Below are 24,119 nucleotides of genomic sequence, written 5' to 3' on the forward strand. Positions count from 1 at the left end.
ACCGTTTGGAGGGAGCGGACTGGTCCGCATATTGGAAGGAGCCGGAACAGTGCACAAGTCTCCAAGAAGGAAAAAGTTTTTTATTTTCTCCTATTAATAATTGTTCAGTGGTAAACTGGTAATTTCATCTACGGTTGGCGTCGTCCCACTAAAAGTCGGCTGCTTGAGAAGGCATTTGGTTATTTGGATGATGTGAGTTGGTGTATTGTCACCCCTTCATCCCTATGTAGGTTTAGCGAGGTGGCTCAAATCACAACTTAGGAGGAGGGCTCCGAGTAAATTCATCTTCATAATACATAATCTAAAACATATTGCCATCTAAGTCAGTGGCACTACGTATCTATCATCTTAGTAAACCAACATTGCAAATTCAAAGAAGATTGGAAATTTGAAATAGCTTATATGCTTTTTTACATATATAGCATATTTACATGTTATAAGTAGAAATGTAAATTATTAACAATTAGCATGGAGAAAATCTTAAATCTTAAATGGGAAATTTTGAAGTTACATATATTTGGATAATTATGATATCCATTCTGCTACAAACATGAAAAGCAAAACTTATAGCTAAGAACATAGAAGGTATATAGCAACAGTATACATGTGTTCATACACAATACTATTTTTTGTTACATAGATATAGAGCATATACCCCTGGTTGAAATAGCTAGGAAAGGAACTCCTTACTTTATGACATAATAATACAAAAAAAAAAGGCTAGATCACCCTAGCATAGGCAACATCATATTAACTTTTTCAGTGCATAAGAAGCCAAAGCTCTCTATTCTATGTACAAACCAAAAACTTGGTAAGTATGCACCTCTATCCTCTTATGATTTGAGTAGCAGTGGTAGTTATACATTAAGAATAGTTTTTTCGAATCAGAGCAAAGAAGGTAAAGACCAATACATTAACTACTTTCTGGCACCTATGAATTGATTCCCTAAATACAAAATCAGCCTTACTTTGGAGAATCAGAGTTGGCTTTATAATAATGAAGGCATCACAGAGAGGAGACAAATAAGGGTGTGTTTGGCAGCCCGGGCCACCTCAGAGTAACTATCTCCCCTCATACATGGTGACCTCATACATGTCCAAGTCAGATTTTGTAGCTTGTTTGTTAGCCCGGCCTCGTTGAGAGATTTTGAGTAGAGAAGTTGTTTGGTATAGGTTGTATACATTGGTACGTGCTGAGTCCGATTTTTTACATAAAGGTCCTTAAGCAGAATAACAAAAAGCAATCAAGTCCTTTCTTGGTGAGGCTGGCCGGAGCTGCCCCTGGCGGCTGGCTGGAGCTGCCCCTGGCTGCTGGAGCTGCCCCTGGCTGCTGGCTGCTGGCCGGAGCTGCCCCTAGCGGCTGGCCGGAGCTGCGGGCGTGGAGGCGCGTCGAGGCAGCACATCCCAGCGACGGTTGGCGGCGCAGGGAGATGAAGACAGGAGGGAGGCTGCGGCATGATCTCTTGGTGCTGCTCGGCCGACGTGACGGCTGGCCGGAGCTGCGCCTGGCGGCTGGCCGGAGCTGCGCGTGAAGGCGCGTCGATTCATCGACGCAGCATGCCCTGGCGGCGCATCGCCGATGCAGCACGTCCTGGTGATGTATCGAGGCTGCGCGTCGTTTATGCGGGCGTGGAGGCGCATCGAGGCAGCACGCCCCGGCGGCGGTTGGCGGCGCAGGGAGAGGAAGACGGGAGGGAGGTGGAGGAAGAGGAAGACGGGAGGGAGGCGGCTGCGTGCTTTCTTGCTGCTGCTCGGCCGACGGGGGGAGAGGGTGGGGCGCGGGAGGATGGGAGAGGAAGTTGGGGGAAAAATGAGAGAGAGAAAGACGTGGGGCTGCGGGTCTGGGGGCGCGGGGCAACGCTACAGTGTTTTGCGGGATGTACTCAGCCTGGGCGAGTTGTGAAGCTCGATTTGAGCTTCTCAACTTAGCCTGGCTGAGATGCCTTTTCCGTATGAGGTCGGCACTGCTGAGATGGACCGACTCAGGCTAACAAACAAGAAATAGTTGGTTGGGCTAGGTTGAGGTGAGAATATCTGGGTTGGCCCAGGCTACCAAACACACCCTAAGTACATATGACAATTGCATGGTGCTGAGGTAGTTGGAGCTCCTCGCAATACATACACCTATATTCGCGTTTGTATTGTCCTTCAGACCTTATTGATGGAACAATGTAGCAAAAAACAAAACATCAAGTCTCTCGAGAAATGAGAAAAACGAGAATTCTTATAAGCTGTAAGCAACTATACAAATCATCAAGACATGTGGTACAACTCCTATATATGTCATAACCATGTCACAGCTGCTGAAGCTCCTACATAACCCAAAGCTACATAAATCAGAAAAAGAGAAAGAACAATATCAAAAGGAAATGGACAATAAATATGTAGTAAGAACATTAAATATTAATGATAAATAACGGGAATGAAGCAAGAACAAACCTATTTTATACTATGTACACAATGTTCTTTGTGCTTTTACCTGAGGGGTCTATGTCTTTATTTGGTTTGGCAAAAAACCAAACTAAAAATATGATTAAATATCAAAAATTCCAGAACATATGACATGCATGAAAAAATGTAGGATGTAGCATTGTGCTCATAAACTAGTAAGAACACTTGTTTCCCCTCTTGTCGGAGTATATTTGATATGCTACAACCGAAAACTGCAAATGGAGGCCGAGCTACATGTAGCCCTTTATTTTAAAAAATTCGGAATCATAGTTTTAAGTGTTAAAAAAATCTGAAAAAAAAAAATCCTGGATGTAGAGACAATGATGAAATCTACAAACGTGTAAAATCTCAATGTGAAATTCTTTGTATTGTAGACTACATAAAAATGACAAAATCTGACAGGGATTTTTTTTCAGAATTTTTTGAAACTTAAAAATATGATTTTCGATTTTTAAAAAATAAATAGCTACATGTAGTTCGGTCTCCATTTGTCCACTCCCACAATGCTACAACTTTAAACATTCAAATTTAAATTGCTTCCACTTGGACTAGTTACAGGCCGCCTGAAACATACTCTCTGCTTCGCTTTACAGCCATATTTCAGTCCAAAAATTAATTCTATCCCATTTTCCCACAACGTATTTTCAGGCCGCAAAGGTAGATCATGGTATTTTATCAGAACCAGACAAGCAAATGTACTTTAACCTGTCCAAGATCCCATCCGGTAGTCGAGCGCACCCACGAGGCCACGACCAAGCACACACATCCACGCAGGCACGCAGCAATGGGCGTCGTCTCGGCGATGGCGGACGTGGTCGTCCTGTTCTCCCTCACCATCGTGGTGGCGGCCCCGCTGATCGACGGGCAGTCCCTCCTCCCGCACACCCTCTACCCTGCGCCGCTGCGGGACCTCAAGCGGTGGTACGCCGCCGAGTTCGGCGACTACCTCATGGCCCAGCCGCCGGCCTTCCTCCGCGGCCTCTTCTGGCTCGAGCTCGCCTTCCTCTGGCCACTCGCCGTCGCCACCCTCTACGGCGTCCTCGCCAAGCGCCGCTGGGCCGCCACCACCTCCCTCATGGCCGGCGTCACCACCCTCACCTCCATGGTAACTCAATCATCAGCGCTCTTGGCCGGTTGGATAACAAACACTAATTCACGCCTAAGGCTGCAAACGTAAACCTTAAAGATGTATTCTCAAGTACTAATGAACACCCCACGCTATCACTTTGATCATTCATAGGAGGTACTAACACACCACAATTTCATAGAGATATCAAACTCAATCATAATTTAGTGAACAAGTATTCTATGAATATAGCCTAAGAGAGCACACGGTGCACACACTATCACCTTTACACACGTGGGACAAGGAGTCTCTGGAGATCACATAAGTAAATTCCACTTGAATGGCATAACAACATATAGATTGCGAAGCTCATGATCACATAAAGGTCACACCATGGGAGAGAGAGATAAACCACATAGCTACCGGTAAATCCCTCAGCCTCGGGGGAGAACTACTCACTCCTCATCATAGGAGTCAACAATGGCGATGAAGATGGCGGTGTAGTCGATGGAGATGGTTCCGGGGGCAATTCCCCGTCCCGGCAGGGTACCGAACAGAGACTTCTGTCCCCCGGATCTTGTCTGCGACGGTGGCGGAGCTAAAAAAAAATTCGTCGATGGAGGCTTATTGATTTATGGGCGGAAGGGCGAGTTCAGTGGAGGCCTGGTGCGTCCAGACCACCCCTAAGCGCGGACCAAGCCCAGGCCGCGCCTAGGATAGGTGTGGCCGCCCTACGCCTCTTCTTCATATCCCCTCTGGCCTCTGTCTTCGTTATGGTAAAATATTGAATTCGGCTTTTGTTTCGTCCAATTCCGAGAATATTTCCTGTCCAACTTTTCTGAAATGCAAAACAGCAGAAAACAGGTAACTGGCACTGTGGTATCTTGTCAATAGGTTAGTGCCGGAAAATGTATAAAATTGCAACGACGTGTGAGCAAAACATATAGGAATTGGTGTAAAACAAGCATGGAGCATCAAAAATTATAGATACGTTTGCGACGTATCAGCTACCCATCACATCACGAGTGAGCTCAACAACCTGACTTTCATGGACACCTACCAGGGCTTGGACAGGGTCAAGACCGTCAATGGGCAAGGTATGAATATTTCCCATATAGGTCACTCAATAGTTCGTAACCCTACTCGGAATTTTCATCTTCGCAATGTCTTACATGTTCCTCATGCATCCAAAAACCTCCTTTCTGTCCATCATTTCATATATGTTAATGGTGTCTTTATTGAGTTTCACCCCTTCTTTTTTTTTATTAAGGATAAGGTCACCAGGAGAATCATCCATAGAGGGCGGTGTGTTGGCAGCCTCTATCCTCTTATATCATCCTTGACGTCTTCAGAGTCTATGACGCATGCTTTTGTCACCGCCAAGCTCAACCAATCTCAGTGGCACAGTCGTCTAGGTCATCCTTCTTCAGTTATTGTTAGGCAAATAATAAGCAAGAATAAGCTTTCATGTGTTAGAGATACCAGCATTGTGTCAGTTTGTGACTCATGCCAGCAGGCTAAGAGTCATCAGTTACCCTATCCTATATCTACTAGTGTTTCTACAACCCCCTTACAGTTAGTCTTCTCTGATATACGGGGCCCTGGTCCCTACTTCTGTTGGTCGTCATGATTATTATGTAAGCTTTATTGATGATTATAGCAAGTTTATTTGGATTTATCTGCTTAAGCACAAATCTGATGCCTTAGCTGTCATTATCAATTTCCAAAAACTTGTTGAACGTAAATTTGATAGAAAAATTCGATTGGGGGACGAATACATTAAACTCAACTCTCTTTTTCAGACTCAGGGTATCTCACGCCATGTTTCTTGTCCACATGCTCATCAGCAAAATGGTTCTGCCGAACGAAAACACGCCACATTGACGAAGAGCGGCATCAAGTAAATCTTGTGCAACATGGAGTAGCTGTGGACTACAAAGGTGAGGAGCATCAAGGATGGCACTCTTGTTTTACTCCCATATCTTACGAGACTACAATATGCTTCTAACTGTCATCTATTTTCTTGTGTTTCTTCATATGGAAGGCGACACATTACAGTGGTGATGGATGCGACGCTTTATAGGCATTGAGACATGGAAGCAAGCTTTGCGCGTTACCTATCTACTACTGCCATTGTGTGTGAGCCACTAATGCACTCACGGTAACAGAATGTAATTCATGCAGGTGAAGTGAATATAACCGTCACTACTTCACACACGCATTCTGGATTTTTTTTCTTAGATAAAGTGATTTATTACTTAAAAGTATTAATCATTGTACCGTTTTTGCATAACTAGAATGAACAGCCTATCCATATCCATATCCAAGTGCAAATACAAAAATAAAAGTAAAGGCTCGATACTTGAAATCAGCATGAAACTATACTGAATCCTAGGACGGTGGTTGTTCAATCTTGAGATTATGATGACATCTATATAGGATAATAAAGTCCCTTGCTGTGTCTTTCAATCGTGTAGAAACCTCTATAAAGAGTCCACGGTTCTCTATACGCTAAAGAGATGACCATGAACGAAGTAAAGCGGTGCACCGGCCAGGTAACCTACATAAGAATATTTTTTATCGTCAAAAACCTTGTTATTTTTACATAGGCAAAGCAACCAAATAACAACAATCGCTCCCACCCTAATAAGTACTAGTAAAGGTGCATGTGCCACGAACGTATTCTAATCTATAATAAAGGATTTCACTTTAAATCTTATTTTTTAGTGAGTTAGTTTTAAAAGAGCAACTTTAAATGTGTCTCATGACCAACTGTGTGAGGAGTGCGTGTAACACACGATCTACACACACACACGTCTTCATAGAAAAAAATGCACATAGCTAATTGGCCATGAGGCTTCCGAGAGCTTGCCGAGCCTCGTAGCCGGTAGCTCTATGACATGCGTAAGTAAAGAAAAAAATGAACTATGTTTAGTTCCAGGAGCTGTCCCTATTGAAACCGACAAAATTTCTGAAACTCAAAACTGCATTTGGAGCAAACACTCGGACATACATTGACGTTGGCCAAATCCCAAACTCAATATTTTAGCATGCACATCTCTCCAAATGCTAGAGAAAGTGCAGGCAACAAGATACCTCTCATGGCAAATCATAACTTAAGAGGAGGGCTCCGAGTAAAATCATCTTCATAATTAATAACCTGAAACATATTGGCATGTAAGTCAGTGGCACTATGTATCTATCATCTTAGTAAACCAACGTTGCAAATTCAAAGCAGATTGGAAAACTGAAATAGCTTATATGTTATAGCCATTTTTACATATATAGCACATTTACATGTTATAAGCAGAAATGTAAATTATTAAGAATTGGCATGGAGAAAATCTTAAATCTTAAATGGGAATTTTTGAAGTTACATATATTTGGATAATTAGGATATCCATTCTGCTACAAGCATGAAAAGCAAAACTTATAGCTAAGAACATAGCGGAAATTCAATTCGGCTCCCGGATGTGTATGCTCCCTCCACCAAAAATCATAGTGCCTAATTTTTTTGAAAAAACAATTCTACATGTACATCTCCATAATGTACGTGTATGTGTTCGTCAAGTTTCATGAAAAACCAATATTTTTTGTCGTCTATGTAAAAAAGAGAAAATTTATCTTGTAAAAAGCATTATTTTTCGCATTGAGTTTTGTCTTTTTTATACACGTCACATGACATGTCGCCTTTTTATGAAACAACTTTATAAGCGTGTAGCATGTGAAGATTTATGTAAGAATTTTTCGTTTCAATTTTTTTGAAATTCAAAAATGTGTGTAAGATGTATTTTAAAATAGAGGGAGCATATGCTCCATGTTTCAAAACACCACTCTCAGAACATAGAAGGTATATGCAGCAGGGTATACATGTGTTCATACACAAGACCATTTTTTCTTACACAGATATAGAGCATATACCCGCTGGTTGAAGTAGCTAGGAAATGAATTCCTTACTTAATGACATAATAATACAATAAATGGCTAGATCACCCTAGCATAGGCAGCATCATATTAACTTTTTCAGTGCATAAGAAGGCCAAAGCCTCTCTATTTGATGTACAGACCAAAAACTTGGTAAGTATGCACCTCTGTCCTCTTATGATTTGAGTAGCAGTGGTACTTGTACATTAAGAACAGTTTTCTGCAATCAGAGTACAGAAGGTAAATACCAATACAATATTCCCTCCGTTCCTTTCTATAGTGTCTATAGATTTTTGGCATTTGTTTCACAATATAAGGTTGTAGCTTGGTTTTTTTCAATTACCCCCCTCCATCGGTCAACTCCCACACGACATGCATGAAAAAAAAATCCATACAAAATAGGAAACAATTAATTGAGATTTCTAATGCATGTCCCCAAGGATTGATTAGATTTAGGAAGCAATGTTTTTCTTTCCTTAATTAAACCTGGCTACACATATATGGAGAGTCAACCAGATAGATTTGTGGGATTTGTTATGGTAAGTTAGGAAGTTATCGATTTCCCTAATTTTAGTCTAATCTCAAATCTTTCAGCCAGGGGTCTTGATTCCCTAAATATAAAATCAGCCTTACTACTTTCTGTCTGAACACATATGAATTGATTCCCTAAATATAAAATCAGCCTTACTTTGGAGAATCAGAGTTGGCTTTATAATAACGAAGGCATCAAAGAGAGGAGACAAATAAGTACCCATGACGACGGTGGCCTGGTGCCGAGGTAGTTGGAGCACCTCGTAATACATACACCTATGTTCGCATTTGTATTGTTTTTTAGAACTTATTGATGGAACAGTGTAGGAAAAAACAAAATAGCAAGACTCTCGAGAAAGGAGAAAACCGAGAATGCTTATAGGTTGTAAGATCATCATGACATGTGGTACAACTCCTATGTCATAACCAGGTCACAGAGCTGCTGAAGCTGCTCCATAACACAACGATACATAAATCAGAAAAGAGAAAGAGCAGTATCAAAAGGAGATGGACAATATATATGTAGTAAGAACATTAAATATTAATGATAAATAACCGGAATGAAGGAAGAACAAACCTATTTTATATGTACACAATGTTCTCTGTGCTTTTACCTCTATGATCTATGTCTTTATTTGGTTTGGCAAAAATCCGAGTGGTCTACCTTGATACGCCCCTTGACAATGCAACATAAAGCTGACCATGCGGAAATACAAGCTCAGGGAGGTAAATACCAATTGTTGGAATGGTTTTCCCCCGGGCTTTGTTGATGGTCATACCAAAACTTAACCGTATGGGGAACTGTTTCCTCTTTAACTTGAAAGGAAGTGAAATGCCCTTCGAGGGCGATAAAGGGATCCCCGTATGAATACTCTATTTCCAGCAACGTTGTCCACCAACAATCTCGGCGTCTATTGTATTATCTTGGAATGCTCTAATCATCAACCGTGTTCAATTGCACAGCTCATTGTGAGAATTTGGAAAAGAATGATAGGACAATTGACTTTGACTTTCAAAACATGAGGGGGCAAGCTATTTGGAGTGATGGCTCTCCCACGTGCTCTGAAATATTAGTTGTCTTGAGCTCATAATACTTGTCATACCTACATAGTGGCCTCATGATATGATGATATCATCGTTACGTCGCGAGGAAAGAATATTTTAAATTGAGCAATGATAGCTTTCTTCGTACTATGCACCCGCGGTGTTTCTCGTTGGGCTCTCCCTTGGTGGTCATCGCCGGTTTGTGAGCTCTGTTGGTCGATTTCTAATGGCACCCGACCTCTGGTAGCGTCCGCGACGGTGGTGTTGTCTCGTCGGCTGCGCTGGTCGTCGGTTCGACTGTGCTAGGGTGGGCACCGGTCCGACAACGTATCCTGTCATACGCTTGCTCTTCCTCTTCGTGGTTTGTAATAGTCGTGCTGGTTGTTCACGTTTCCGGCTGTAGCTCCCTCGGGTGGGTCTTGTCTCTTGTCTTGTGTGTAGTTCCACCTTGTATTTTTTTTAGGGAATGTAGTTTTACCTTGTAAGTTGTGTTTAACATCTTGGATCTGTTTCCCTGGGCGATATTAATTTAACTTCTGGCCTAGAGCCTTTTATAGGCGATTTGCACAAAAATAACCCAAAAGTGAAAGAAAAGCACAGACTGACCCTCCGGCGAAACTATTTCACCCATCTAACCCTTTTGTGTGGCGCCCCTCCCATCGGCGCCACACATGCCAGTGTGGCGCCCCTCCTGCCAGCGCCACACACGCAGCCGACGTGGCGCCCTCGACGTTGAGCTGGTGCGCCAATCCGACGTGGCAGCATGTGTGGCGCCCCTCCCATCGGCGCCACACATTCCAACTTATAATTGCCTAACATACTGTGAGACAATTCGTCTGGGACTTAGCCGTTTTGGCGAGGCTCTATGTGTGGCGCCGATGCCGCGGGCGCCACACTAGCATGTGTGGCGCTGATGCCACGGGCGCCACACAAAGAGGCTCGCCAAAACGGCTAAGGACTAATCGTCCGGAGCCCCTGGATGTTTTTGACCCAAAAGTTGCTATATGTTGGCATGTGTGGCGCCGATGCCACGGGCGCCACACAGTGCAGTGTGGCGCCAGTGTGAAGGGCGCCACACATTGACTTGTGTTAAAAACATGAAAAATCCTACCAAACTCTAACAGTTTTGAGTATAACATTGGACACAACAAGTAGCAATTTCAGAACATACACATATAACACTTCATAGCTCACATCGTAGCAAGTAGATTCAAACAACAAGTAGCATTACAGACATTGTTCGAAATGACATAGGGTTCACAACTCGATACTTATGAAGATATAGTTCACAACAACACGTAGCACATCCTAATATCGTCCTCGACGTGTCGTCCTCACGGGCTGCTTCCGGACGGCCATCCTCTTCGTCCGCTGCCGTGGCTCTTGTTGCTGCTGCTCCTGCTGCTCCTCCTGCTCGTCCTCCTCTGAAGATAACGGCTCGTCGTTCCTCATCCTCGACAAAGATGATCTCCGCGGCGGCCCCTCATCCTCCTCAATGACAACCTTCTTTCCTCGGTTGACATAATCTTCCAGAGTGTACCGGTTTGGAGCCTTACCCCTTGGCTTGAACTGGTAAGCTGACCGTGGGGCTTGCTTGGAGGTATGCTTTGACTCAGAATTTCCTCGTCGTCAGGAATCTTCACAAACATGAACACATGAGATTACAAAAGTTGAAATTAGTAAGAACATGTTTGACAGCAACAAAATAGTCCATACCTCCCGCTCTTCAGAAGAGGAGGATGTAGGAATTTCGCCTTCGCGGCAACCTAGCAAGTTGGCTAACCGCCGCATCTTTCGTGCAGTGTTCTGCGTCATGGAACTCATGGTTACAAAGCCACCAGAACATAATAGCGTACATTCAAAGTTGGTGATCATACCTTACTGAAATGCCGCAACGGTCCGACAGGCTTTTCATCTCTCCTGCTCTGCTGAAAGGATCGTATGCCACACCTAGAGGGGGGGGGTGAATAGGTGCTAACCAATTTTTAGTTCTTTTTCAATTTAGTCTTGACACAAAGGTAAATTCTCTAGATATGCAACTAAGTGAATTTACCTATATGACAAGATAAGCAACTAAGCAAGATATAGCTACACAATATAAGAGATAGAATAGGATAGAGGTAACCGAGAGTGGAGCACGCGATGACACGGAGATGATTCCCGTAGTTCCCTTCCTTTGCAAGAAGGTACGTCTACGTTTGGAGGAGTGTGGTTGCTACGAAAGCCAAACTAACAACCACGAAGGCTTCACTCAGATCTCCTGTGAGCAACGCCACGAAGGCCTAGCCCACTTCCACTAAGGGATTTCCTCGAGGCGGAAACCGGGCCTTTACAAGGTTCTTGGGGCACACATCCACAACCGAATTGGAGGCTCCCAAATCTGTTACAACACAACAATCAACAACAATACATCAACACAAATCAACTAGGGAACCAAATAGGAACACTAGCATGAGATCCCTCAAACAAATGAGGGGGAAATGAAAAACGCTTCGGTGAGGATGTAGATCGGTGTCTTCTCCTTCGAATCTCCAAAGATCAAGAGCTTTGGTTGGGGGAGGAAGGAGATCTTGCAAATCTTGTGTTCTTGAGGTGGCTCTAATGGTGGTGAAGCTTGGCAGATATTTCTTGCAATGATTGAGCAAAGGAGGAAGGAAGAAGAAGAGGGTTATAAATACCCCTCCCAAAATCCAGCCGTTGAGCCTTCCGGGGGCCCGGATAATCCGGTCTAAGTAAGGGCCGGATAATCCCCCCCCCCCCCCCGGAAAATCCGGCCTCAGGGACAAAACTGGGTAAATATCCGGCCAAACGTCCGGCCCCTGTCCAGAGCTTATTTTCTTTTGGTCCTTAGCCAATTTCGAGGGGCCCAGATATTCTTGAAATATCCGTCCCGGATAATCCGGCCCTGGGACAAATCCGGGCAAATATCCGGGCAAATGTCCGGCTCCTTGATGTCTACGTGTGCTTCTATTCTTGTAGACAGTGTTGGGCCTCCAAGAGCAGAGGTTTGTAGAACAACAGCAAGTTTCCCTTAAGTGGATCACCCAAGGTTTATCGAACTCAGGGAGGAAGAGGTCAAAGATATCCTTCTCAAGCAACCCTGCAATCATGATACAAGAAGTCTCTTGTGTCCCCAACACACCTAATACACTTGTCAGATGTATAGGTGCACTAGTTCGGCGAAGAGATAGTGAAATACAAGTGGTATGAATGAATATGAGCAGTAGTAACGGCGCCAGAAAAGTGCTTGTCAAGGCGTGCGATTGATGGTAGTAATATTGCAGAAGTAAAGATGCAAGAAAACAAGAAATAAGCGATGATTGCAGTATTTGGAAACAAGGCCTAGGGATCATACTTTCACTAGTGGACACTCTCAACATTGATCACATAAATAAATAAGTTCTCTTCCTTTGTGCTACATATACTCTTGTTTGATAATGAACACCATTCGTTGTGTAGGGCTACAAGAGCACCTCAATGCCGGAGTTAACAAGCTCCACAACATTCGGCATTCATATTTAAGTAACCTTTAGAGCATAATAGATCTTTGCAATTTAAACCGAGTACTAACATAGCATACACACTGTCACCTTTACACTATGAAGGGGGAATAGATCACATCAATACTATCATAGTAATAATTAACTCCATAACCTACAAGAGATTATGATCATAGCCTACGCCAAGTACTACACGATGCACACACTGTCACCATTACACCGTGAAGGAGGAATAGACTACTTTAATAACATCACAAGAGTAGCACATAGACTAATAGTGATACAAAGCTCATATGAATCTCAATCATGTAAGGCAGCTCATGAGATCATTGTATTGAAGTACATAGGAGAGAGATTAACCACATAGCTACCGGTACAGCCCTTAGCCTCGATGGAGAACTACTCCCTCCTCATGGGAGACAGCAGCGTTGATGAAGATGGCGGTGATGTTGATGGAGAAGCCTTCCGGGGGCACTTCCCCGTCCCAGCGGCATGCCGGAACAGAGACTCCTGTCCCCCAGATCTTGGCTTCGCGATGGCGGCGGCTCTGGAAGGTTTCTCGTACTGTGGCTTTTCCGTCTCGAAGATTTAGGTCAGGGAGCTTTAAATAGGCGAAGAGGCGGAGTCGGAGGGGGTCTGGGGCCACCACACAACAGGGCGGCGCGCCTGGCTCCTTGGCCGCACCGCCCACACGTGTGGGGCCACCAGGGCTCCCCTCTGGTGCCTCTCGGGTGTTCTGGAAGCTTCGTGGAATTCTAAGATGCTGGGCGTTGATTTCGTCCAATTCCGATAATATTTCCTTACTAGGATTTCTGAAACCAAAAACAGCAGAAAACAAGAACTGGCACTTCGGCATCTCGTCAATAGGTTAGTTTCGGAAAACGCATAATAATGACATATAATGTGTATAAAACATGTGAGTATCATCATAAAAGTAGCATGGAACATAAGAAATTATAGATACGTTTGAGACGTATCAAGCATCCCCAAGCTTAGTTCCTACTCGCCCTCGAGTAGGTAAACGATAACAAGAATAATTTCTTAAGTGACATGCTACCAACATAATCTTGATCAACATTATTGTAAAGCATATAAGATGAATGAAGTGATAGTAAAGATAATGACAAAACAACTGAATCATATAGCAAAGACTTTTCATGAATAGTACTTTCAAGACAAGCATCAATAAGTCTTGCATAAGAGTTAGCTCATAAAGCAATAGATTCAAAGTAAAAGGCATTGAAGCAACACAAAGGATGATTAAGTTTCAGCGGTTGCTTTCAACTTCAACATGTATATCTCATGGATAATTGTCAACACAAAGTAATATAACAAGTGCAATAGGTAAACATGTAAGAATCAATGCACACAGTTGACACAAGTGTTTGCTTCTAAGATAGAAAGAATAGGTAAACTGACTCAACAATAAAGTAAAAGATAGGCCCTTCGCAGAGGGAAGCAGGGATTAAATCATGTGCTAGAGCTTTTTAAGTTTTGAAATCATATAGAGAGCATAAAAGTAAAGTTTTGAGAGGTGTTTGTTGTTGTCAACGAATGGTAATGGGTACTCTAACTACCTTATCAACCAGACTTTCAAGAGCGGCTCCCATGAAGGACGTTATCTCTACCAGCAAGGTAGATCATCCCTCTTCTCTTTTGTTTACACATGTATTTTAGTTTCATTTTTTATAGATGACACTCCTCCCAACCTTTTGCTTACACAAGCCATGGCTAACCGAATCCTCGGGTGCATTCCAACATTCACATACCATGGAGGAGTGTCTATTTGCAAAATTAAGTTGCTTACTGATAGATCAGGGCAAAGCATGTGAAGAGAATTATTAATGCAAGTTAATTAATTGGGGCTGGGAACCCCATTGCCAGCTCTTTTTGCAAAATTATTGGATAAGCGGATATGCCACTAGTCCATTGGTGAAAGTCTGTCAGAAGTAAATGACAAGGTTGAAAGATAAACACCACATACTTCCTCATGAGCTATAAAACATTGACACAAATAAGAGATAATAGATTTTGAATTGTTTAAAGGTAGCACATGAAGTATTTGCTTGGAATGGCAGAGAAATACCATGTAGTAGGTAGGTATGGTGGACACAAATGGCATAGTTTTTGGCTCAAGGATTTGGATGCACGAGAAGTATTCCCTCTAAGTACAAGGCTAGGCTAGCAAGGTTGTTTGAAGCAAACTCAAGTATAAAACGGTGCAGCAAGACTCACATATGAACATATTGTAAGCATTATAAGACTTTACATCGTCTTCCTTGTCGTTCAAACACCTTAACCAGAAAATATCTAGACTCTAGAGACCAATCATGCAAACCAAATTTTAACAAGCTCTATGTAGTTCTTCATTAATGGGTGCAAAGTACATGATGCAAGAGCTTAAACATGATCTATATGAGCACAACAATTGCCAAGTATCAAATTATTCAAGACATTATACCAATTACCACATGCAGCATTTTCTGTTTCCAACCAAATAGCAATTAACGAAACAGTTTCAACCTTCGCCATGAACATTAAAAGTAAAGCTAAGAACACATGTGTTCATACGCAACAGCGGAGCGTGTCTCTCTCCCACACAAGCATGAATTTATTCAAAGAATAAAAATAACAAAACAAAAATAAAAGCACACAGACGCTCCAAGTAAAGTACATAAGATGTGACCGAATAAAAATATAGTTTCAATAGAAGAAACCTGATAAGTTGATGAAGAAGGGGATGCCTTGGGCATCCCCAAGCTTAGACGCTTGAGTCTTCTTGAAATATGCAGGGATGAACCACGGGGGCATCCCCAAGCTTAGACTTTTCACTCTTCTTGATCATATATCATCCTCCTCTCTTGACCCTTGAAAACTTCCTCCACACCAAACTCGAAACAACTCATTAGAGGGTTAGTGCATAATCAAAATTTCACATGTTCAGAGGTGACACAATCATTCTTAACACTTCTGGACATTGCCCAAAGCTACTGGAAGTCAATGGAACAAAGAAATCCATCCAACACAGCAAAAGAGGCAATGCGAAATAAAAGGCAGAATCTGTCAAAACAGAACAGTCCGTAAAGACGAATTTTTTAGAGGCACTGGACTTGCTCAGATGAAAATGCTCAAATTGAATGAAAGTTGCGTACATATCTGAGGATCACGCACGTAAATTGGCAGATTTTTCTGAGTTACCTACAGAGAACCCTGCCCAAATTCGTGACAGACAGAAATCTGTTTCTGCGCAATAATCCAAATCTAGTATGAACCTTGCTATCAAAGACTTTACTTGGCACAACAATGCAATAAAATAAGATAAGGAGAGGTTGCTACAGTAGTAACAACTTCCAAGACTCAAATATAAAACAAAAGTACTGTAGTAAAATAAACACATGGGTTATCTCACAAGAAGTGCTTTCTTTATAGCCATTAAGATGGGCTCAGTAATTTCAATGATGCACTCGCAAAAAATAAGAGTTGAAGCAAAAGAGAGCATCAAGAAGCAAATTCATAACACATTTTAAGCCTAACCCACTTCCTATGAAAAGGAATCTTGTAAATAAACAAGTCATGTAGGCATAATGCAACAAGCATAGGAAAACTAGACAAGCGCAACTTCAAGATTTTCAGCATATAGAGAGGTGTTTTAATAACATGAAAATTTCTACAACCATATTTTCCTCTCTCATAATAACTTTCAGTAGCATCATGAACAAATTCAACAATATAACTATCACATAAAGCATTCTTATCATGAGTCTCATGCATAAAATTATTACTACTCCCAACATAAGCATAATCAATTTTATAAGTTGTAGTGGGAGCGAATTCAACAAAGTAGCTATCATTATTATTCTCATCATCAAATATAGGAGGTATAGTATCATCATAATAAACTTTATCCTCCATAGTAGGCGGCACCAAAAGACCACTATCATTATAATCATCATATATGGGAGGCATATCATAATCAACATAAACTTTCTCCTCAATACCCGGAGGACTAAAGAGATCATTTTCATCAAAACCGACCTCCCCAAGCTTAGAATTTTCCATAGCATTAGCAACAATGGTGTTCAAAGCATTCATACTAATAACATTCCCATTAGCATGCATATAAAGTTCCATGGGTTTTTTAATTCTCTCTTCAAACACATCATGTCCTAATTCAAGATAAAGTTCATAAAGATCTCTCATTGTGTTGTTGTTTTCCATTAAGCCTAACTAGTGTTTAACAAGAAACAAAAAGATGAAATTGTAGGATCTAAAGGAAATAACTTCGAGCACTCACACACCGGCAACAGTGTTAGGAAATAGCTTAGTAGTCGGAGGATGTGAATACCTTTTACCTTACCTCCCCGGCAACGGCGCCAGAAAAGTGCTTGATGTCTACGTGTGCTTCTATTCTTGTAGACAGTGTTGGGCCTCCAAGAGCAGAGGTTTGTAGAACACCAGCAAGTTTCCCTTAAGTGGATCACCCAAGGTTTATTGAACTCAGGGAGGAAGAGGTCAAAGATATCCCTCTCAAGCAACCCTGCAATCACGATACAAGAAGTCTCTTGTGTCCCCAACACACCTAATACACTTGTCAGATGTATAGGTGCACTAGTTCGGCGAAGAGATAGTGAAATACAAGTGGTATGAATGAATATGAGCAGTAGTAACGGTGCCAGAAAAGTGCTTGCTGGCGTGCAGTTGATGGTAGTAATATTGCAGGAAGTAAAGATGCATTAAAACAGTAAATAAGCGATGATTGCAGTATTTGGAAACAAGGCCTAGGGATCATACTTTCACTAGTGGACACTCTCAACATTGATCACATAAATAAATAAGTTCTCTTCCTTTGTGCTACATATACTCTTGTTTGATAATGAACACCATTCGTTGTGTAGGGCTACAAGAGCACCTCAATGCCGGAGTTAACAAGCTCCACAACATTCGGCATTCATATTTAAGTAACCTTTAGAGCATAATAGATCTTTGCAATTTAAACCGAGTACTAACATAGCATACACACTGTCACCTTTACACTATGAAGGGGGAATAGATCACATCAATACTATCATAGTAATAATTAACTCCATAACCTACAAGAGATTATGATCATAGCCTACGCCAAGTACTACACGATGCACACACTGTCATCATTACACCGTGAAGGAGGAATAGACTACTTTAATAACATCACAAGAGTAGCACATAGACTAATAGTGATACAAAGCTCATATGAATCTCAATCATGTAAGGCAGCTCATGAGATCATTGTATTGAAGTACATAGGAGAGAGATTAACCACATAGCTACCGGTACAGCCCTTAGCCTCGATGGAGAACTACTCCCTCCTCATGGGAGACAGCAGCGTTGATGAAGATGGCGGTGATGTTGATGGAGAAGCCTTCCGGGGGCACTTCCCCGTCCCGGCGGCGTGCCGGAACAGAGACTCCTGTCCTCCAGATCTTGGCTTCGCGATGGCGGCGGCTCTGGATGGTTTCTCGTACCGTGGCTTTTCCGTCTCGAAGATTTAGGTCAGGGAGCTTTAAATAGGCGAAGAGGCGGAGTCGGAGGGGGTCTGGGGCCACCACACAACAGGGCGGCGCGCCTGGCTCCTTGGCCGCGCCGCCCACACGTGTGGGGCCACCAGGGCTCCCCTCTGGTGCCTCTCGGGTGTTCTGGAAGCTTCGTGGAATTCTAAGATGCTGGGCGTTGATTTCGTCCAATTCCAAGAATATTTCCTTACTAGGATTTCTGAAACCAAAAACAGCAGAAAACAGGAACTGGCACTTCGGCATCTCGTCAATAGGTTAGTTCCGGAAAACGCATAATAATGACATATAATGTGTATAAAACATGTGAGTATCATCATAAAAGTAGCATGGAACATAAGAAATTATAGATACGTTTGAGACGTATCACCCCTATCCAGAGGCATACTGAGCCGCACTTCCTCAAGTCCTTAGCCGAAAACTGGGGCCGGATATTTTGGAAATATCCGGCCCGGATTATCCGGCCTGATGATCTTTTTGCTGCTTCTTTTTGAAAGAACTGACCACATCCAACACACAAACAAATGTATCTATATAATCCCTGTACCACTTAAACAAACATTAGTGTATCACATACATTGACATCAAACACACAAAACATAATATGAGAGATGTTCTTTCAATCTCCCCTTTTTTGGTGTTTGATGACAATATACGGATTTGCAAGAGAATCACTATAGAGACAAGCATGATGGCAAAACATAGAGGCACTCCCCCTACATGTGTGCATATAAGTAATTTGCATTTGAATACAAATACACAACACGTAGGAGCGAGGTGCCTCAACACAAGAGGTATCCAACATGAGCTCTAACAAGAGACATAGACATATATGAAGTTGAGATAGGATGCTAGAAATCATACCCATGTGTAGATATATAATACGGAGATATAGCATCACACATAATATAATAGCCTTGATCTCAACTTATAGAAATCCGAAAACCATAACAATGTCTCACACCACATAGCACAATGTCTCACACCACATAGCACATAGTTTTAAATGGAACACAAGCAAACCAAATAGTTCAAATAAGAGGGAACACAAGCAATAAAAGAGTGATAAACGCATATGCTTGTGCCCAAACCACCATGCAAATCCCCGAGAGAGTTCCTAATAGAACACTTCTCCCCCTTTGGCATCGAGACGCCAAAAAGGGGACAAGCGCGATGCTACTCGCCCCATGGAGATCACTCGGAGCCCTCGTCGTCCTCGGACTGGTACTCCTCTTCCTCTTCCTCTTCATCTTTAGTGTCAGGGGCCTCCGGAGAGTTGCGAGTGTAGTTGGCCCTCTGGATGCAGTTCTCAAGATCATTCCATGGAACCTGAGAAGAATGCCACCCACTGTAACCTGGGTGAACTGGAGGCTGAGGCGGAGGACCTTGCTCACCACTGAGCTTATGCAGAATGACCGCCTGAGTATGCTTTATCTCAGAACGCTCTCGGCTGGCCGCATAGTTCTCCTTATGAATCTCAATATTCATGCATAGAATGTGACGCTGGAACCAACTGAGCTTCTTCACTTGTTTCTTCATGGCGGGAAGATCAGCATGGCGAGCAGGAGCAAAACCACTAGTGCGAGCATCTCCCATAAAAGAGTCAGGAGCAGGGGCAGCATGGGGAACCGGCTTCTTCTTGTAAGCCTTCTTGACAGAGTGCTTCATCAATGGATACCCACTCAAGTCTTCATCCATAGTCACACAGTTGTTGATAAGGAGCTGGATATAGGGTGCATATGACATGGTGGTCCGGGAGACCACGGTATCATGAATCTCATTAAAAATGAAGTCCATCACATCAAGAGAGAGATCTTGGTCCTCATTGCCATCACGAGCACACTTATAGCTGAGGTGCATAAGATCCACAAGTGCTCCACGGAGTGCATCATTGTTTCCACCACTTGGAGCAATGGTGGCTCGAAGGAAACGGAGCACCTGACTGTAGATGGGAAGGAGCCCCTTGGTAGATCCAACTGCTCCAGATGAGTCATAAAGATTAAAGAGCACATTTTTATTTGTCTTCTGAGGACCATGGAGGTGAAGACCACCTTCTTCTGGAAGTCCAAGAACAGCAGCAAACCGGCGCAAGGACGCCTCACAATGAGTGGAGCCAGACATCCATTCCATGGTGCGGGCTTCATCTTTCTTGAAGGCCAGAGTAGCATAAAATTGCTTAATCAACTCTGGACTGTAGTCACACTGAATCTTCATCAGATCCTGCAAGCCCATCCTACCAGTCACCCAAATGGCATCCTCAAAATGATTATTTTCAGCCAGAAGATCCACATTGATAGCTTGCATGGGTCGCACTTTCTTCATGGGCTCATAAATATCCTTGTAGATATACTCCTGCTCAATGCACCAGAAACGCCTTCCCTCTATCTCATCATCCCTTGGAAGGTCTTCATACCAGTTCTTCATACGGATTGCTGCATAAGAGATAAGGTCCATATCCTTGTAGTTCACCCTAGCTTCCTTGTTCTTCCTTCTACTAGTGGTGGACTTGCGAGGCGCATTGGAAGCAAACTCATCACTCGACCGGTCACGCCTTGGGCGACTCCGACCCCGAGAACCACTACCTGTGAACAGCAAAGATGGATAGCAAAGAGAAGACAATGCTCATAAGTCATGTATGGTGCAGCAATGTACTCTAGAAGCATACTATAAGTTGGTACAAGTCTAGACAAGATAGATTGAGACAAAACTGCAGCGGCGATGAAGCTCCAGGCCGGATAATCCGGTGTCCCCGGGGGGGGGGGCGGATAATCCGGTCTTCGCGGGGGCCGGATAATCCGGCCCTGCGAGTCTAGCAGAGTTTGCAATCAACAACTTGTCTACGAACAGATCGGCCTTATAGCATGCAAGAGGAGTACATTACAAACGATTTGGAACAACTAGACACCAAATCCACCAAGAAAATAGCACATACAAATCACAACACCTAGGGTTAGGGATTGTGAGTCATACCCGCATCCATTGCGAAAGCCGCTTGGAGGAGAAGGTAGCTAGGGAGGAGAGGCACCCGATCCACCCAAAAAATCCGAGAGGGAGCGGACGGGGCGTCTCCGGCGAGGAGGAGGAGCTCCGGCGGCTTGAGGAGGAAGAAGGGGGCGCGTGGGGGGAACTGATTGATGAGCCAACCGTTCTCCCCGCGGCCTCCCTTAATCCTCCCGCAGATCGCCCAGGCCGGATAATCTGGCCCAAAGTGAGGGCGGATAATCCGGCCAGGCCGGATATTCCGGGGTGCCAGGGGGGCGGATTATCCGGTGTTCTGGAAAATTCCAGATCACCGTAAATCCTGCCTATCTTTAGTTGGTTATTTGCGTACCCATATGTGGTGAAATACAATATCACGTCACATATAAGATGCATATTTACCAATAAGATGGGGCAACCTAGATCATCCGACCGAGAAACCTCAAACTCCAAGTTTTTACCAAACATGACAAATGAGCAAGATGGAAGAGGCTTATAGGAGAGTGAAGGCTTAGGTTTAGAGGGTACAAACTGTTAATGGTACATGATCACTCAAGTTTGCAAGATAGGAGCAAATAAGGCCAAACTAGAGTGATTTCCCATAAGAACATGGAGTTGTCAAATAAAAGGTGATAAGACCCAAATAACTCCAACTCTTCACAAAGAAGAGTGTGGTGGCCTAGGCCACCATATATGAGTGTTGTGGCATGGCACCGCGAAGATATATCTTGGGTCCAAGCCACTACTCATCATTGAAGCTCACATATCAATCATATGATATAAAGAGAATGATTTCTTAATGTTGGCATTATGGGGGGAGGGATAGCTCAATAATTTAAACCGCACTCCCCCTATTTCCATGCCCACATCTAAACCAAATAAAGTTTTGAGACGAAGGTGTGTTTGCAAGATGGTCAAGCTATACTCCTTGAATCAATGATATTTAGCTCATTCCTCAAATAAGTGAACCTTGCTTCATCAAGAGGCTTCGTGAATATATCGGCAAGTTGATCTTTGGTAGGAACATAGATAAGCTCAATATCACCACGGGCAACATGATCCCTAATGAAATGATTTCGGATCTCAATATGCTTCGTTCTTGAATGTTGCACCGGATTATAGGCAATCTTGATGGCACTTTTATTGTCACATAATAGAGGCACTTTGTCACAAATGACACTGTATTCCTTTAAAGTTTGCCTCATCCATAACAATTGAGTGCATCCACTTGCGGCGGCAACATATTCGGCTTCGGCGGTGGAGAGAGATATACAATTTTGCTTCTTAGAAGACCAACACACCAAGGACCTACCAAGGAATTGGCATGCCCCGAAAGTTGATTTCCTATCATCCTTGTCACCCGCCCAATCCGCATCGGTATATCCATTGAGAATAAAACTTGAGCCTTTGGGGTACCAAATACCATATCTTGGGGTATCAACCAAATATCGAATGATTCTTTTGAGAGCCATCATGTGGCTCTCCTTAGGAGAAGCTTGATACCTTGCACACACACCAACACTCAACACTATGTCCGGTCTAGATGCACAAAGGTAAAGCAAGGATCCAATCATGGAGCGATATACCTTTTGATCCACCTCTTTACCATTGTGATCTAGTGCAAGATGGCATTTGGTAACCATAGGAGTGGCCACACCCTTCAACTCGGTCATCTTGAACCTCTTGAGCATGTCTTGGAGATATTTTGCTTGGTTGATGAAGGTTCCTTCCCTCAATTGCTTGATCTCAAAACCAAGGAAGAACTTCATCTCTCCCATCATAGACATCTCAAACCTATCGGTCATAAGCTTTGAGAATTCATCATTAAAAGCTTTGTTAGTAGAGCCAAAGATAATATCATCAACATATAATTGGCAAACAAAAAGCTCCCCATTGACCCTCTTAGTAAAAACAGTGGGATCGATTAGCCCAACATCAAACCCACGGTCTACCAACAATTCTTTAAGGTGCTCGTACCAAGCTCTAGGAGCTTGTTTGAGACCATAAAGTGCTTTATCAAGCTTGTAGACATAGTTAGGAAAGTTGAGATCCTCAAACCCCGGGGGTTGCTTAACATAAACCTCTTCATGCAAAGGACCATTAAGAAATGCACTTTTCACATCCATTTGTTGTAACTTAAAGTTATGATGCGATGCATAAGCAAGAAGGATACGGATGGACTCAAGGCGAGCCACGGGAGCATAGGTTTCTCCAAAGTCAACTCCTTCAACTTGAGAGAACCCTTGAGCCACCAATCTTGCCTTGTTCCTCACAACATTTCCAAACTCATCTTGCTTGTTCTTGAAAATCCATTTAGTGCCTATAACATTGCGGCACCCCTTTGGCTTCTCTACTAAGGTCCATACTTTGTTGCGCTTGAAGTTGTTGAGTTCTTCGTGCATAGCTTCCAACCAATCCGAATCTTCAAGGGCTTCGAATACTTTCTTGGGTTCCACTAAGGAGATATAAGCATGATGATTGCTAAAGTTAGCCAATTTCCTTCTTGTGGAAACCTTTGCCCTTAAATCACCAAGGACCTTGTCATGAGTGTGTTCACGAATTTCTAGATTCCTTTCTCTTCTTGCTAAACGATGGGCCTCGATCTCCTCCTTGGTTCTTCTTGGCCTAGGAGGTGTCACTTGATCAACTTGATCATTTGGGTCCCCATCTTGACCTTCAACTTGAGCTTCCTCAATTACTTGAGGTTGCTCATCCTCATGTGCTTGATCTTGGACATTATCCGGTGAGAGGAGAATGTTGAAAGGATATTCATCGGATCCATCATGAATCCATGGTTGATCTTGTCCTTGATCTTGTCCTTGATCTTGCACACAAGAGGGAGGGTTTTGTTCTTGTTCTTGGGTTGGTGCATTATTTGCTTCAAGAGATGGGGTTTGTTGATGTTGAGAAGATGAGGGCTCCACCGTGGTAGAGCATAGTCCTTCCCGAGATGCCACACCGTGTCCCTCAATGGGGCGGAAAAATCCCACGCCCATTATTACTATGGCATCTTGAGGTATTTCATCACCTGCACATACATCAACTTGCCCCACTTGGGAGCCATCATTTTCTTCGAAC

General features: G+C 43.1%; 1 protein-coding gene across 1 annotated transcript in view; it reads left to right on the top strand.

Annotated features, from left to right (window-relative positions):
- Positions 1 to 3,220: 3,220 nt before the first annotated feature.
- LOC127292414 (uncharacterized) overlaps positions 3,221 to 24,119 on the top strand; it is a 29,927-nt gene continuing 9,028 nt past the window's right edge. The window contains exon 1 of the mRNA XM_051321806.1: positions 3,221 to 3,556. Within this exon, the coding sequence (XP_051177766.1) occupies positions 3,236 to 3,556 (321 nt within the window). The 5' untranslated portion in view covers positions 3,221 to 3,235. The remainder of the gene's footprint in view (positions 3,557 to 24,119) is intronic.

Source organism: Lolium perenne, chromosome 4, assembly GCF_019359855.2.
Source record: "Lolium perenne isolate Kyuss_39 chromosome 4, Kyuss_2.0, whole genome shotgun sequence".
NCBI lineage: Eukaryota > Viridiplantae > Streptophyta > Magnoliopsida > Poales > Poaceae > Lolium > Lolium perenne.